General features: G+C 42.3%; 1 protein-coding gene across 8 annotated transcripts in view; it reads right to left on the bottom strand.

Moving 5' to 3' along the window:
* LNX1 (ligand of numb-protein X 1) overlaps nucleotides 1-16,258 on the bottom strand; it is a 291,491-nt gene that overhangs the window by 143,261 nt on the left and 131,972 nt on the right. For 7 of the 8 annotated variants that reach the window (XM_063920923.1, XM_063920924.1, XM_063920926.1 and 4 more), the window contains 2 exons: nucleotides 7,075-7,316; nucleotides 2,827-2,988 (listed from right to left, as the gene is read on the bottom strand). In XM_063920923.1, coding sequence (XP_063776993.1) covers nucleotides 2,827-2,988; nucleotides 7,075-7,316 — 404 coding nt within the window. The remainder of the gene's footprint in view (nucleotides 1-2,826; nucleotides 2,989-7,074; nucleotides 7,317-16,258) is intronic. The other variant, XM_063920925.1, reaches the window with a different exon arrangement.

The raw sequence follows: 16,258 nt of genomic DNA, 5'->3' as shown, positions 1-16,258 counted from the left end.
AAATGACTGCCTGCCATTTACAATGCATCACCATTGTGCTCTGGAAAATGTAACAGTTAATGAATACTCCCTGTGCACCTGCAGGGTGACCTGGAACATGTGACCTCCTAGGTGGTCTGGAAACTGTGACAGTTATTTGCAACCACCCACTAAGCAGGGTTTTTTTGAAATTTGACCCCTAAGAGGGGAGAAAAGGTGTCAAACGTTCTGCCCAGCAAACCTTTGCCCGGGTGAAACCCGTCACGTAAGCTATTTTTTAAAATGCTGTTTATAAAATTAAGTAAATAAAATGTGGTTGCTATGTTTAACACTGCTTTTGCGTGCACTCATATGTGATTAATTGTATATTTACTGAGTATTATTTGATATTGATGTGGTTTTATTTGTTGTGTACATTGGTGATATATCTGTTTATATTTAATATGCAGAGAAAAATAAATGTTACGGTCTTTGAAAGCAATTAGCGGCAGTGGCATGCAGTAATGTGATTTTCATCCATTATGCTTTGATTTATATCTGCAAATTTAATTTGTATAAATGTGTTACTGTTTAGACTTGTATCAAAGTGAAGCCACATGTCACACCGAATTCTGTGTAGCTTGCTCGTTAAGGATGAAGCATATGTGGAATACATTTTTAATCTTGTGTTATATAAAGAACGCATCTTGTGCAAAGGGTCACTGGTGCACGTCTATAACGAAATATGGCGCACGGTTTAGCGGTATGACCATTTCCCATAATTCTCAGTGGATAGTTGCAGACTGGCAATCTTGTACATAATGAAACATTAGAATCTTAGGTTAACACTTTATGTACATAATGAAATATTAATCATTTTAAAGCAAATATTGAAATTCTGTGCAACTGTGATTCTCTGAGGCATGTCTGATTGCCTATAATGCAAATATTGTTCTTAATTATATCACAGATTTCCAAATAAACCAAGTATGGAAATCCTGTAGGGTTCTATATATTCTACCTGTCCACCCATGTTTGTTTCGGTGACCCTATAAATCTATATACAATGTATTTTATGAGAAAAGCAAAAAAAAATATATATATTAAGTGAAAGAGATTAATGTAAATTGATGGAGTGTGTCCTTTATACATGTGTACATCGAACATGCAGGGCCGTGGCCTCAAAGAGGACAGCATGTGTGCACCTTAATGGATGGGCTAGGGCACACGGATGTGTTTTGAGTGACACTTTGTAAGTGAGATCCTTTGTGGGATGTTCCTGTGAAAGCAGCTTGCTTTATTTTCATTTGTGCAGATAAGGTAAGGGAAAGGTCGGAGCACAGATGGGAAGGCTGAAATGGCATGAGAACCGCTAAGCAATGGTAGGAAATATGTACACACTTATTCCACCCTAGGGGCACCACAAAGGCACATGTCCGAACACCACAGAAATAAATTCTATTCATATAACACCACAATAAACATAACTGGAAGGAAACTGGACTCAAAAGATGTTCATGGAAAAACCATAGTATACCCGTATACAGAGTTGTATGCATCTCTAACAGGTCCTAGAACATGCCCTTAGAGGACAAGAAGTTGGGCTTGTGCTAATAAAGGGGCCATATGGGCCTGTCATTTTTGGGGTTCATACATTAGCCCTATTGTTTAAAAGTATAGAAACTATCTCCTCACGCTTTCCCGCCTCTCACCTTCTCTGCTCATAAAGGGGCAATAACGTGTTGGCATGACTTCCTACTCTTGAGAAGATTCCTACACAGCTTAAATGAGAAACTGACCTGATACAAAGTGGAAGGAGGGAGAGCACAGTTTGATTTTTCTTAATGGATTTACTAAAGTGATGTGGACAGAATTTAGATATAACTGAGATATTTTGGGAATGTCCTGTATTTTGTTCCTTTTGGAGGGAGATTAGGTGCTTCATGCTTAATGTTTTGGAACGCATCTTATACACTGGAATTGTGTAGTCCCACATACCACATATATGGTTTTGCCGATATTCTAACAGTCGCAAAAGCAGCCATAGCCCAACTATGGAAACAAAATAAACCTCCCACCCTGCCAACAGTCCTTGCAAAAGTCAAACAGCTGTGAGATGGAAACAATGGGATACCCCTATTCTACCTCTCTCTCACCCCATTCAGTTAGCACATGGGTGGATACCTGACATGGTCATGATTAACAGGTCCTCAGGTCCTCGCCGCCCCCCCCCCCCCCTTATCTCAAACTTGCATATGGTTACTCTTGGAACAAACTGTAATATCTGTTTAGCCATTGTTTGTTTCTGTTTTTGTAATTATTTAGCACTACACTTTATTCACATCACATGGTTGTATTAATGTATATTTGTTACATATTTGTAGGATATGTTTCTCCCATACCTATGCTGTCCACTTTTCTGCTTTTTTCAGTACATCCCTCTATATGGATGGGCAGTACGGATGGTGTAATGGTTAGCATTACTGCCTCACAGCACTGAGGTCATGAGTTTGATTCCCACCATGGCCCTAACTGTGCGGAGTTTGTATATTCTCCCCGTACTTGATGGGTTTCCTCTGGGTACTCCAAAAATATACTGGTAGGTTAATTGGCTCCCAACAAAATTAACCCTAGTATTTAAGTGTGTGCATGTACATGTGGTAGGAAATAAGACGCTAAGCTCCACTGGGGCAGGGACTGACGAGAATGGCCAAAATATTCTCTGGAAAGCGCTGCAGAATATGTGTTCGCTATAAAAATAACTGGTAACAATAAGAAAATATACTTTGAAAATTAATTATAATAAAAAAAGATAAAATTAGCCTCACTGCTTAAAATAAAAGAAATTAGCTCGAAAAGAAAACAAACCTAGAGAGTCGCCTGTGACATTTGTATTTTGCAGGATCCCTCGCTCTCTCTCACCAGAATGCACAATGACGCTTCCACTCTTTGTTCTTCGAAGAACGCTGAGAGCTCGGTTTATCTTCTTAAATGACAGGCTCCTGACAGTGGAACGCTCAAAGTTACGACCTGCAAGACAAAAATATACTTTCTTTCACAGTGACTAATCTATACATGTTAAGAAGGTAAGGCAGAAGAAGGTGTTCCATAATGTTTATAGATTACATTATGGAACACCTTCTTCTGCCTTACCTTCTTAACATGTATAGTTTGGAGGAGAGAAGGGAAAGGGGGGACATTATAGAAACTTTCAAATATACCAAGGGTCTTAACAAAGTTCAGGAGGGCAACATTCTTCAAAGGAAGAGAAGTATTAGAACTCGAGGTCATACACTGAGACTGGAGGGGGGGAGGTTCAGGGGAAATTTAAGGAAAAATTACTTCACAGAAAGGGTAGTGGATAAGTGGAATAGCCTCCCATCAGAGGTGGTAGAGGCTAAGACTGTAGAGCAATTTAAACATGCTTGGGACAGGCATATGAATATCCTTACAAAGAATTAAGGTTCAAAAAGGGTTGAGATTGCCTAACGGAAAAAAAAAGGGGCAGACTAGATGGGCCAAGTGGTTCTTATCTGCCGTCAAATTCTAAGTAGGATACAGCATTGGAGACTCTGAATAGCCCTGACAGGTCACCATTATGTAGATGATTAGCTAAACAGTGTGCACCGAATGATGGAATAAACAATTTTGAAATTAATTAATAAACGTTTTATTAAAACACACTAAACCACATTTACTAATCTTTTGATTTATTAATGAAATATGCTCCTAAGAGAAAGTGGATGTTTTTAACTGAAGATGTATTATAACATGTGCGCTATGGTACACACATGATTTGTAACAGTAGGGAACTGCAAGTCCCAGAATAAATAGGATGGTCAGCACAGATAATCATAAACAATGCTGGCGTCTTACTGTGACATCTTCCTGCCAAATCATTGACTGAATATCCCACAGCTGAATGAGACAATCAGGGGATCTTAGTTTCCAATTGTGGCGTGCTTATTTGTGTTATACAGCTCACCATTAGTGACAACGGTATCAATAATAGTTTCTCCTTTGGGGTATTATTGTTAAGTGGCCAAATTACAATAAACAAAGTTCTTTATTCGCCTTGTTTATTAATTATGCATGAAGTGGAGCATAAATCCCATAGTTACTCACAAATGTATTATAAAAAGCCAGTCCGCCTTAGAAAATGCAGTCACCAGTATATCCAATTGCTAATGCAGTCACCAGTATATCCAATTGCTGGCACTGATATAGTGCTTGCCTCACGCCTGCTTCCGATGTATACAGGAGATGGATCAGATTACAGGAACATATCTGACTCATTTTATCTGCAAGTTTGGACTTTTCCAAAGATATCAAATAGGGAGCAATCATGGGTTTAAATTCCCTACAAATACTTCCCACAATCTCATTCCAGATGCTGGACTTAGATTATCATAAATCTTGAAGTAAGGAGATCCTCTGATACTTATGAGAATAGAAACTGCATAATTGAAAGGATTAGCAAATGTGATTTATTGTATCATAATAAAGAGCTTTACATTTTAGCCAATTTCACATCTATTTACTCAGGGATTTGATTCACTCTGGTTATGTGATTGCTTACCTATAGCTGAGCCGGGTGGCACTTGATGTAATGGCTGTCTGGATCCCGGTGCTCACCATACCAACTCCGGAATCCCGACCGCCAGTATATCAACAAGTATTATCCCTCTTGGGGTGTCCATGACACCCCTGCAGTAAGAATAAATAGCATGTAGCTCACCCCACTGACGGCATTCCGGCAGTCGGAATCCTGGCGCCGGTATGCTGGGCGCCGGGATCCCAAGCGCCAGGGAAACATACCACACGCAGCTGAGCCACACCATCATTATTTGATCTTGTGTTTAAAAGAAAATTGCAATTGTGGCTAGCAGCTTCATATGTATAGAATTGTACATACAATATGGCAGAAACAAGATTATTCTTTAAGGATAATTATTTTAGAACTAGTACCCATCCCATCTTTCCTTATTTGTATGGTTGAAGTTTATACAGGGCAGGCGCAAGGTTTCTTGGAACCCTAGGCAGAACCTCAACATAGTGCCCCAACCATTACCGATTCCCACTTCCCAGTCCCTCAGGTGAAAGTGCCTCTTATAAGTACGACAGCCGCCACATGCATTAAGTACAACATGCCACGGATATCTATTTTTGTTGGTCAGTGTTGGAACTCTTGGGTCTAGTTGAAGCTGGATTGATTCTGAAACTGGACGCTTTTATGAGACTTCTGCACATCTAGGACAGACCAGGAGCGGAGTAGCACTGGTAACAGGGAAGGATGCTAGACCAGGAACTGGACTGGAGTATGGAACTGGAATTCAGAGTACTACAACCTGAAACTAATCATGGAGAGCTCAACCCCAGAACCTGATCCCATGATCCTGGAGCTGTATCCCACTCCTGGGAACTCAGGAGTGCACAGGCAATGGAGATTCAGAACCAGGCACAACTAGAACTGGAATCAAGAACTAAAAAATCAGAACAGAACCAGAAATCAGGAACTCATGACTGTACCCTGAATCCAGTAGCACAGACCCGGAACTCGGTAGTCCCTCTGCACATGCACAGTGTGACGTGGCCGGCAGGGGTATTGGGACGGATCTGATTAGATCCCTCTCGGGGGGAAATGTGAAGATAAACCCATAGATTTCTATTGGTGGCATTACCCACTGTGTCCAAGCTTAGTATATATGTTAAATGCGGGCAAATTCCGAAAACTGTAGGTTTGGGATTTTTGGATGCATTTTGCTTTTAGTACATCCTGCTGTATATAGCTTTTGCCATCATTAGATGGTGAGAGCAGTACCGTACCAGCAATGGGGACCCAGCACAGCCTTTCCTGCTTCAGCAAATCCTTCCAGGTAATGCTGGGTTCCCACTAGGTAAAGGAGCCATTCACATATGCTGATTGACTATCGCGCTTGTGCATGACTCAGCTGCCAGTTGTAGAGTGAAGGACGCTGCTGGAAATGGGGACATCGCAGGACCTCACCAGCGAGGTAAGCAATGATGAATAGCAATGGCATATTCTTTAGTATCACTGTGATAGTAAACAAAATATGCCACTAGTATTTAGATTGTTTGTTAAATGGGGCTCTAAGTGTAGCAGAGTGCTTGTAGGAGATGAGGCACTTAGGGGCCTATTCATGAAGCAGTGAAAAGAGTGGAGAAGTAAGTCAGCTGCTATGTTTAATTTTATAGAATGCACTTGATAAATGTTACTTCAATGCTGATTTATTGCCAAATTCATGAATAGGCCCCTTAATGTACAGAGTGGAGCAGGGGATTAGAGAACAGAGCAGGATCACCAGTATAATAATCACCAGTATAACCAGGCACTAAGTGTAACAGGATACCAGGCACTTAGTGTACAGAGCAGAACAGGAGTTGCAGACACAGTGCAGAAGTGACTGGAATCTGCAGCCAGAGAGAATTATTTTCTTTAGAAATTAGTTGTTCTGGCAATGAGACAATCACTAAAACTGGTTAAAATAGGGCGCTCTTAGCCTCCATTGGTGGAGTGAGTCATGTGAGCGTAAGTCTGATCCAACTGGGCTGAAGTGTCCACCTGACTAAAATCTAATATGGCTGTGCCCATGCAACGGCCAAGAGATATGCGGGCAATCATGATGTGACAGCACTGGACAGGATAAGTGGGACTAAGACCTTCTTTCAGAAACATCCTTCTTTTGTGATAGGCAGACTCAGTGACCCCCCCCCCCACACACACACACACACACACACACACACACACCTTTCCCCCAGATTGGTGCAATAGGCAGCTGCCTAAAGCTGCCTAATGGTAGAGCCGTCCCTGGGTTTATATGCTGACTTCAGAGCTAAAACGTATGGACCAGCTAATAATGTGCTCTACTTAATTCATAATATTAATATGTACGCGGAGTCTGATTAGGAACCCAATGCAAGATACTGGTTTAGGTCAACCCTTGAAAAACCAGCAAAGCCATATACACCTACAGTACCAGCCTCTCCTGAGAGTATATTATTCGCAGGCTAGAAAATGCTGTGTAATGTGAAATGACTGGTGCGACAGCATTAATGATAAATATCAGCAATAAATCAGAGGGAAGGGTTACTTACTCCTGTTACGGTTAATCCTGCAGGGTTCTTCAGACCCACTTCCCAGATGGCTGTCTCCTGTGGGTGAGCTATATACAAGGTTGTCCTGACCCGTTTCGTCGGATGCTAAGGCTGATGCAGTGGACAGTTCAGGGGACACTGCTGCTATAGTTAAGTCCAGTGAGGAGCTGCAGTCTGGGGACCCATCCTGTGAACGTCTCTTGCGCTCTTTGGTAAGGCCATAGTGTGATGCACCTTTACACCTGTGGGACAAAATAGTAGTAAACACAGATTATTACAGGGCTTCAGCAAAACACAGTTTCCTATGACTACAATCTGTAAAGTATAGTCGAACTTTGAAAGAACACGAATAAATAAATAAATAAATAAATAAAGGGGGGGGGGGAGGGGATGTCACTTTAAAAAAATATATTTACATTTCCAGTTTTAATTGAACGTAAATAAATCCCTTCACTTACAGAAGCCACAAACAGCTTTCCTACTAAGTTACACCTGCTTCCCTGCTACCTTATATGTCAATTACTATGCACACCTCATAAGCCCTGTACACACTGGGCGATAACATTGAACGATATGAACGATAATAATCTTTTTTGAAAGATCTATCGTTCATATTGTCCATTGTGTATGCCTGAATGATGAACGGTACGTGTACCTGTGGGTCGTTCATGTTCATCTATTGTCCATCGAACATGAAGCTCAATTTTGCCCACATCGTTCAGCTGCATGTTCGGGGAATGCGGGGATGACATCACCGAACGATATTGTTCAGTGATATCGTTCAGTGTGTATGAGATATACCACTGAATAATATAGTGTTCAGCAATATAACGCTAGACACACATTAGGGGAATGTCGCTCAGTGCGTATGGTGCTTCAGACTGAAAGCTCATTTGGGTAGAGCTCTCTTTATCTTCTGTTTCATGTCACTGTACGTAAATAGTTTAATTAGTATCCTGTTGTAGTACAGGCCTGCGTAATATGTTGGTGATTTACACATAAAAGATAATAACGACAACAATGACATCTAGGCTTTTTTTAAATGCCGTCATCACAAACCAATCGCCTTTCATCAACCCGTCACTAACGGCATTCCTTCTCTTTATGACGAGACCACATTTCACAATTTTGCTGAGTTTTAATTAAAAAAACAACAACGGTAACAACAGTAGTACTAACAATAATAAAGATAATACTCCAGTATCAACTATGTACACACGGTGAGATCCTTGCTATGGCCGATTTTCATTTGTGATTTCCCTTGAACTCCCCGGAGCCCAGATAGTACAGATTTTGACTAACTTTTCTTGAGATATGGACAATGTGTGCTTACGATTTTGGCTTGTGTGAGAGTAGCAATTCCTGTCCTAGGTGGAATAATTATATACATTGACTTATTGGGCCAGTAATGCTGTTAAAGGGGACAACACTGACTTCCAGGCAGTACTTTGTGCACACTTGATAATGCTTAGGGAAAGACAAAGGTTAAAATGAATATCTAGACTTCTGTGACACTGCACAACGTCACCTGATAGAGGAATATTCACTGAAAAGATAAAATGCATCCCTTAACAATACTGTTGAAGATGAAACTTTGTGAGTGACTTTCCCCTTAACTGGTCAACTAGTGACCAGCCGCTGTCACGTCAGTATGTTGTGCGTCATGATCAGGCAGATCCCAAAATGAAACATTCTGCACACAAAGGATGCATGCTACAGAACACTAGCCAGCGTAATAACAAACAGAGCTTGTTACTGTCAGATGATTGATTATACGTATTCTAAAAGGATCTCTTTACAGTTAACACATGTTCACCACTTGTGAGCTATCAAAGCAACATTATTCGCCTTGACATCAGTACTTATATCACATCTCAGATGTACAGTATGTCACAGTGTTGCCTGGAAAAGATGTGAGGAGATATTTCAGCTCCCTGCCTTGTTAGGTAACGCAGCACATACACGCTGCCTGAACAGCCTCAGGTTTCTGTGCGCAAACTATTGTGACAAGATCTATTTCTATATAAGGTTGCAATGGTTTCCAAACATGAAAGTAAAATGCTAACATGTCGGCAAGCTGCCACTTTAACATGAGATTGCTGGGGATCGCAGTGTAACATTTTTTAATCATGACTATAAGACTTTGATCATGGCTCATGTTTGACAAATCTCAAGTCTTTGTCATATCATTCGTAATTGTATTATTACGTTGAAGGGAAGTGTATTATTATAAAACGAAGAGACAGTCACAAGGACAAGGTGCTACTTTAATAGCAGTCTGTGCTACCCAGATTTATCACATAGCCATATACATTTACTATAACGGGTAAGAATAGGGCAGACCGACTATTTATAGCAGCGCTGCAAACTTCTATTATATATTAGTGCATTTACCAGATGAAAAGACTCCGGACCCTGTTTTAAGATTGGTCCTTAGGGACTGATGCTCCATCTTTGGATGTCAGTAATGTAGTGTAAATAACAGAGGGCTTAGTAAATATAGTGTAGGGTATTTATTATCATCATTACTACCAGTTATTATTTATATATCGCACACTGGGGGTCATTCCGACCTAAATTTAGCACAGCTACGATCACTTACACTGAAATGCAGGGGGACGCCCAGCACAGAGCTAGTCCACCCCGCATGGCAGGCCGCCCCCCCCCCCCCCCCTCCACAAGTACAAAAGCATCGCACAGCGGCAATGCTTTTGTACTTGAAGAGCAACTCCCAGCCAGCGCAGCTCCTGCAGCTGGCCAGGAGTTACTCGTCGGTGCCCGGGTCGCAGCGGCTGCGTGTGACGTCATGCAGCCACTGCGGCCCACCCCCTGCATGGTCCGGCCACACCTGCATTGGCCGGACTGCGCCCACAAAACAGCGGCCAAACGCTGCTGTGCCGTCCCTTCCCGCCCAGCGACCACCTCTGCCGGTGCATGCGCAGTTCTGACCTGATCGCTGTGCTGTGATGAACTGCAGCGAGCAATCAGGTCAGAGTGACCCCCACAGCGCTTTACAGAGAATATTTAGCTATTCATATCAGTCCCTGCCCCAGTGGAGCTTACAATCTAAATTCCATACCACATGTACACACGCACACACATACACACTAGGGTTAAATTTGCTGAGAGTCAATTAACCTGGATTGTGGGAGGAAACCAGAGTACCTGGAGTAAACCCAAGCAAGCATGGGGAGAATATACAAACTCCACACTAGTAGGGCCATGGTGGGAATCAAACCCATGACCTCAGTACTGTGAGGTGGTATTTGCACACACATCTCCCTTTGAAGTTGAACTAGAAGTGTGCCTGTTTTCAAAGATTCAGAAGATGGCATAGATAGATATACTGCTACTATTGTGAAGCCAAGGGCTCGCTCACAATGCGTACATAGGTGAAAACACACAAAAACAGATGGGCACCTTAGAAGAAGTGCTGAGGTTTTAAAGCATTTTCTATTTCATTTTCTTGTGATGAACTTTTAATAATAAAATCTATGGCAGCGACAGAACGCCTTACTGCATGAGAAGTAGGTCATGGGATTTTACATTATTGCAATGCTTCTGACTTTTATTTGAACCTTGTTTAATGAATTTGTTACCGTGTAAGAAATGGATAGGTGTGATCAAGCCCTAAAGGTACACGCTGGTCATTGGACAAGAACTGGCACACGTTTCAGAATATCACATTCACATAAAAAGACCTAGCGGTAAAAAGAAATGTCATAATCCTTTAAACCGTTATAAAAGAATACAACATTCAGGCGATTTCTAATAATATATACACGGGTGTGGTTCGTTTTATCGACAGTATCTAGGTCGACAATGTTTAGGTCGACCACTATAGGTCGACAGTCACTAGGTCGACATGGATGGAAGGTCGACAGGGTTTCTAGGTCGACATATGCTAGGTCGACAGGTCTAAAGGTCGACATGAGGAATTTTTTTTGTGTGTGTGTCGTTTTCTTCGTAGAGTGACCGGGATCCCAAATTAGTGCACCGCGTCCCCTCGCATGGTGCCTTCGCTCCGCTACCGCTCGGCACACTTTACCGTTCCAATCGTAGTCCACGTGGATCGTTAAGTATGAAAAAATCCCCCCCCCCCAAAAAAAATGTGAAAAACTCATGTCGACCTTTAGACCTGTCGACCTAGCACATGTCGACCTAGAAACCCTGTCGACCTACCATCCATGTCGACCTAGTGACTGTCGACCTATAGTGGTCGACCTAAACATTGTCGACCTAGACACTGTCGATCTTCAGACCGGATCCCATATACACACACAAAGCTCTGCTCTGCTTATAGACACTACACCATAAATGAAATAATAGCCGGCAGATAAAATTCTGCCGTGGATATGTAAGATCTACCCAGCTAAGCAAAGTTCAAACAGAGAGTGTACTATCATCTATCATTATATTATGTCATACAGTGTTCCTGCAGGAGTAAACTTAGTACAACAGGGTCAGCCATTTCGGTGTTATCCTTATGCAATTGGACAGGGTACAATGAGAGTAAGGAAACATATGGTAAGTATAACATTCATATACCTGAAGGCAGAGAACGCTGTTTTTCCTTGTTTATTTTAATGCCCTTAAAGTGTCAGCGGATATAATTTTGTTTTGGAAGTAGGATCTGAAGAGATTATTTGCTTATGGGTCTATTTGCTGCAAGTAGTCCCCACCTGTGAATAGATTTGCTGTCTATCTGCAATAGAATCACTCAGCTTCTCCAGCAACATTAAAGTTGGTAAATTGTGGCAATAACGGATTTTCTGTAGCAGTGATAAGCGGCAATAGAAAATCTTTGTTATCCCGCTTATTTTTAAATAGTTGTTTAGTCAATTGAATTAACTGGTAAAATGACCATTAAATGTACCACTGGCCCTTAATTTGCTTTATATAAAATAGCTACTAATAGTAGCTAGGGACGACAAGAAGCAGTGGTATGCAGAAGAACGTCTCTCAGTGTCCAGCATGTCAAGCCTTGAACTGGATGGGCTACAGTCACTAGTATCGTCTCTTGTCAGATGAAAATGGGGAACCGAGGCCATTGGCCACAGGCTGACCAAAGCTGGATGGATAGTTGGTGATCAGAAAACCATTGGCTACCTCCATGTCTGGCTTCACGAAAGCAACCATTAATAGCCCTTTCACATCACACCTTAGACTCAGGATATTGCTGGGCAACCCGGGGCGTGTGTTGGTATGAAAGGATCAACTTGGTTTACGTGTCTAGGGTCCTTAACCCTGGTCGCGACCAGGGTCAAACCCGCGTCCGAACCAGGGAGGCTGTAGTGTAAAAGGTGCAATTCTACCCAGGTTTTGTTAATGCTTGTGTGACTTCAACCAGGGTCAACTCAATTCACACCAACAGGTAACTCAGGCGGCCCTTGGCAATATCAAACTTAAATTTCAGGTCCTTGCCTTGGTGTGATAGGGCCTGGAACAGGTATCATCAACACAGCTTGAAACAGCATTGAGATCCCAGGTCAGATTAGGGATTTAGGTGAAGTCGTCGTATTATTCTAAAAAGATCTTAAACATTGTTGCAATCAGCAGCCTGTTTTTTTTTTGTTTTTTTTTAACTCTATTTTGATATCTATTTCAGTTTATGTTCATATGTTATTGCTATGCTTCATGTTACACTACACACTGTTTATATCATTTTACTTGCGCTGCTTTTCAACACAGTGTGGAGTGGAATACCATATACCAAACATCAATGTCTGCTGAGGCATGCAGATGGTAGGGACAGAATTCTGCATACATAACATGAATCAATGGATCCATCCTGTCTTGTTTTAATGGTGCAGACTGCATAATAGTGTACATGAGCAAAATGCCGGAAAAATGGGCACCACGCAATTTTCAGCTGGTCTGTGCAATGTTACTGGCAATCATAAGGAACTCTGGAAAGGTATTAAACATGGCGTGTGGTGTGGACCCCCCTACACCCAAGTGCTTATACACACACACCGTACACCCTGAATCCTTTAGATATGGCACTATTTTAACCACTTACCTGGCTAATATTGTTTCCAAAAATGGCCACAACATTTTTGTTTGTTTGTTTGATGTATTATCAAATGATGTAATAATACCTATATATAGCCAATTCAGTAGAATTGTTTTATTGTATGTATTGGATGAATAATGCCAATACAAGCAATGGTCAAACAACACAATAATAACCAGAAAACTTTGGTCATGACAATGTGTGTCACCTTCAGGGGAGTACACACCAGACAAAATGGGATTCTGAAAGGCACAACCAGTGGTGCAAGTAGAAATATTTTCTTAGTGGTACTGAGTGCCGAAAAATGTATTGTGAGGGGGCGTGGCCACATGCTGCTGGTGGGAGTGGCTACATGACACTAGCGGCGTGGCCACGACAGCCCCTTTTTTTTGGAATCTGGAGGCAAGGCTAAAAATATATAGTGATACCTCAGTATAATAGAAATATATAGTAATGCCCCCAATTTAATAACAATATATAGTAGAGATGAGCAGGTTCGGCTCTCAGAGAACCAACCGTACCGAACTTCACCATTCGAGTCCGGTTCCGAGCTAGGCTTGGGTTTTCCCGCCTGACTCGGAAACCCGAACGAGGCAAAACGTCATCATCCTGCTGTCTGATTCTCGCGTGATCTTGATTCCATATAAGAAGCCGCACGTCCACGCCATTTTCACTCGGCATATTGGAGTGTACAGAGAGGACGTGTCTACGTTCTCTCAATGTCCATGGCTTGTGCTGAATCTGTCCAGTCACAGTGCTTGTCCTCTGCTGCCATATGTCCAGTGCTGTCCTGTGGTGCTGTGTTGTGCTGCATAAGTTCAGTGGTGGTGTATTGTGCTTCATCAGTCACAGTGGTGGTGTCCTTTGCTGCCATATGTCCAGTGCTGCTGTATAATAAGTCACTTACAGTGTTGCTGTGTTGTCCTGCATCAGACCAGTGGTAGTGTCCTGGGCATCAGTCAGTCCAGTGACCATTCACAGTGGTGGTGTCATCTGGGGTCTGGGACTCAGGGTCGACAACAAAAAGGTCGACAACTTAGGTCGACACCAATTGGTCGACACACCTTAGGTCGACATGGACAAAATGTCGACATGGAGAAAATGTCGACAGGAACAAGGTCGACAGGAACAAGGTCGACATGGAAAAAGGTCGACATGCGTTTTTTATGTTTTTTTTGGTGTCTTTTTCTTCGTAGAGTGACCGGGAACCCCAATTAGTGCATGGCTCGCTTCGCTCGCCATGCTTCGGGCATGGTGCCTTCGCTCCGCTACCGCTTCGCTCGGCACAGATTACCGTTCCAATCGTAGTCCACGTGGATCGTTAAGTATGAAAAGGTTCCAAAAATGACAAAAAAAAAAAAAAAAAAAAAAGTGAAAAACTCATGTCGACCTTTTGTCCATGTCGACCTTGTTCCTGTCGACCTTTTGTCCATGTCGACCTAAGGTGTGTCGACCAATTGGCGTCGACCTAAGGTGTGTCAACCTTTTTGTTGTCGATCTGGAGTCCGGATACCGTCATCTGCTGCTATATGCCCAGTGCTGCTGTATAATTATCTGTGTTGTCCTGCATCAGACCAGTGCTAGTGTCCTGTGCATCAGTCAGTCCAGTGACCATTCACAGTGGTGGTGTCCTCTGCTGCCATATGTCCAGTGCTGCTGTATAATAAGTCCCTTAGAGTGTTGCTGTGTTGTGCTGCATCAGACCAGTGGTAGTGTCCTGGCCATCAGTCATTCCAGTGACCAGGCAGTCACAGTGGTATACGCTGCTGCTATATGTTCACTGCTACAGTATTATTATGATAATAATAACAACAACCACAAGTCCCTCACAGTGTTGCTGTGTTGTGCTGCATCAGACCAGTGGTAGTGTCCTGGCCATCAGTAATTCCAGTGACCAGGCAGTCACAGTGGTATACGCTGCTGCTATATGTCCACTGCTGCCGTATAATAATAATAATAATAATAATAATAATAATAACAACAACCACAGGTCCCTCACAGTGTTGCTGTGTTGTGCTGCATCAGACCAGTGGTAGTGTCCTGGCCATCAGCCATTCCTGTGTCACATATTGTGTTATATAACTCCAGAAACATAATGTAGAACAAAAATTTGGAGGATAAAATAGGGAAAGATCAAGAACCACTTCCTCCTAGTGCTGAAGCTGCTGCCACTAGTCATGGCAAAGACGATGAAATGCCATCAACATTGTCTGCCAAGGCCGATGCCCATTGTGATGGTAGAGGGCATGTAAAATCCAAAAAGCCAAAGTTCAATAAAAAGACCCCAAAAAATAAATTTAAATGGTCTGAGGAGAAACGTAAACTTGCCAATATGCCATTTACGACACGGAGTGGCAAGGAACGGCTGAGACCCTGGCCTATTTTCATGACTAGTGGTTCACCTTCACATGACTATGGAAGCCCTCATAACTGAGGCCTTGACACTTATGTTGGTGTTAGACGTGCATCCGGTAAACGCCATTAGTGCAGTGGGATTTAGACAATTGATGGAGGTATTGTGCCCCCGGTAACAAATCCCATCTAGATTCCACTTCACTAGGCAGGCGAAAGCGAGATTTTGCCATTTAATTCCAGTGATTTGGACGTATAATTATTAATTACAGTGATCTTGCCAATTAATTACAGTGATTTGGACGTATAATTACAGTGATTTTACCAATTAATTCCAGTGATTTGGACGTATAATTCCAGTGATTTGGACGTATAATTATTAATTACAGTAATCTTGCCAATTAATTACAGTGATTTGGATGTATAATTCCAGTGATTTGGACGTATAATTCCAGTTGGAATTGTTTGTGTTGCTTGGCTTAGTCATACAGCTACCACATTGCACCTCTTCGACATCTTTGCATGAGGTGCTGTTTGGGGCCTAGTTTTTGAAAAGTGCCATCCTGTGTGACACTGCTGTATGAGTCCAGGGGTACTGCTGTATTAGTCCTGGGGTACTGCCGTATAAATCCACCAATTGCAGATATTTTTTTAAAGTGACTGGAGCGTGCTGGAGATGCTGTCAGTGGACCGAACAATTGCGGCCCACTCTCGACATTCAGCCACTGCGTGACACTACTAGATGGGCCAGGTGGTTGTGTCACTTAGCTTAGTCATACAGCAACCTCGGTGCACCTTTTTTTTTTTTTTCTTTGC

Source organism: Pseudophryne corroboree, chromosome 1 (genome assembly GCF_028390025.1).
Source record: "Pseudophryne corroboree isolate aPseCor3 chromosome 1, aPseCor3.hap2, whole genome shotgun sequence".
Lineage (NCBI taxonomy): Eukaryota > Metazoa > Chordata > Amphibia > Anura > Myobatrachidae > Pseudophryne > Pseudophryne corroboree.
The sequence above is the reverse complement of the archived record's forward strand: the minus strand, read 5'-3'. Positions and strand labels throughout refer to the sequence as shown.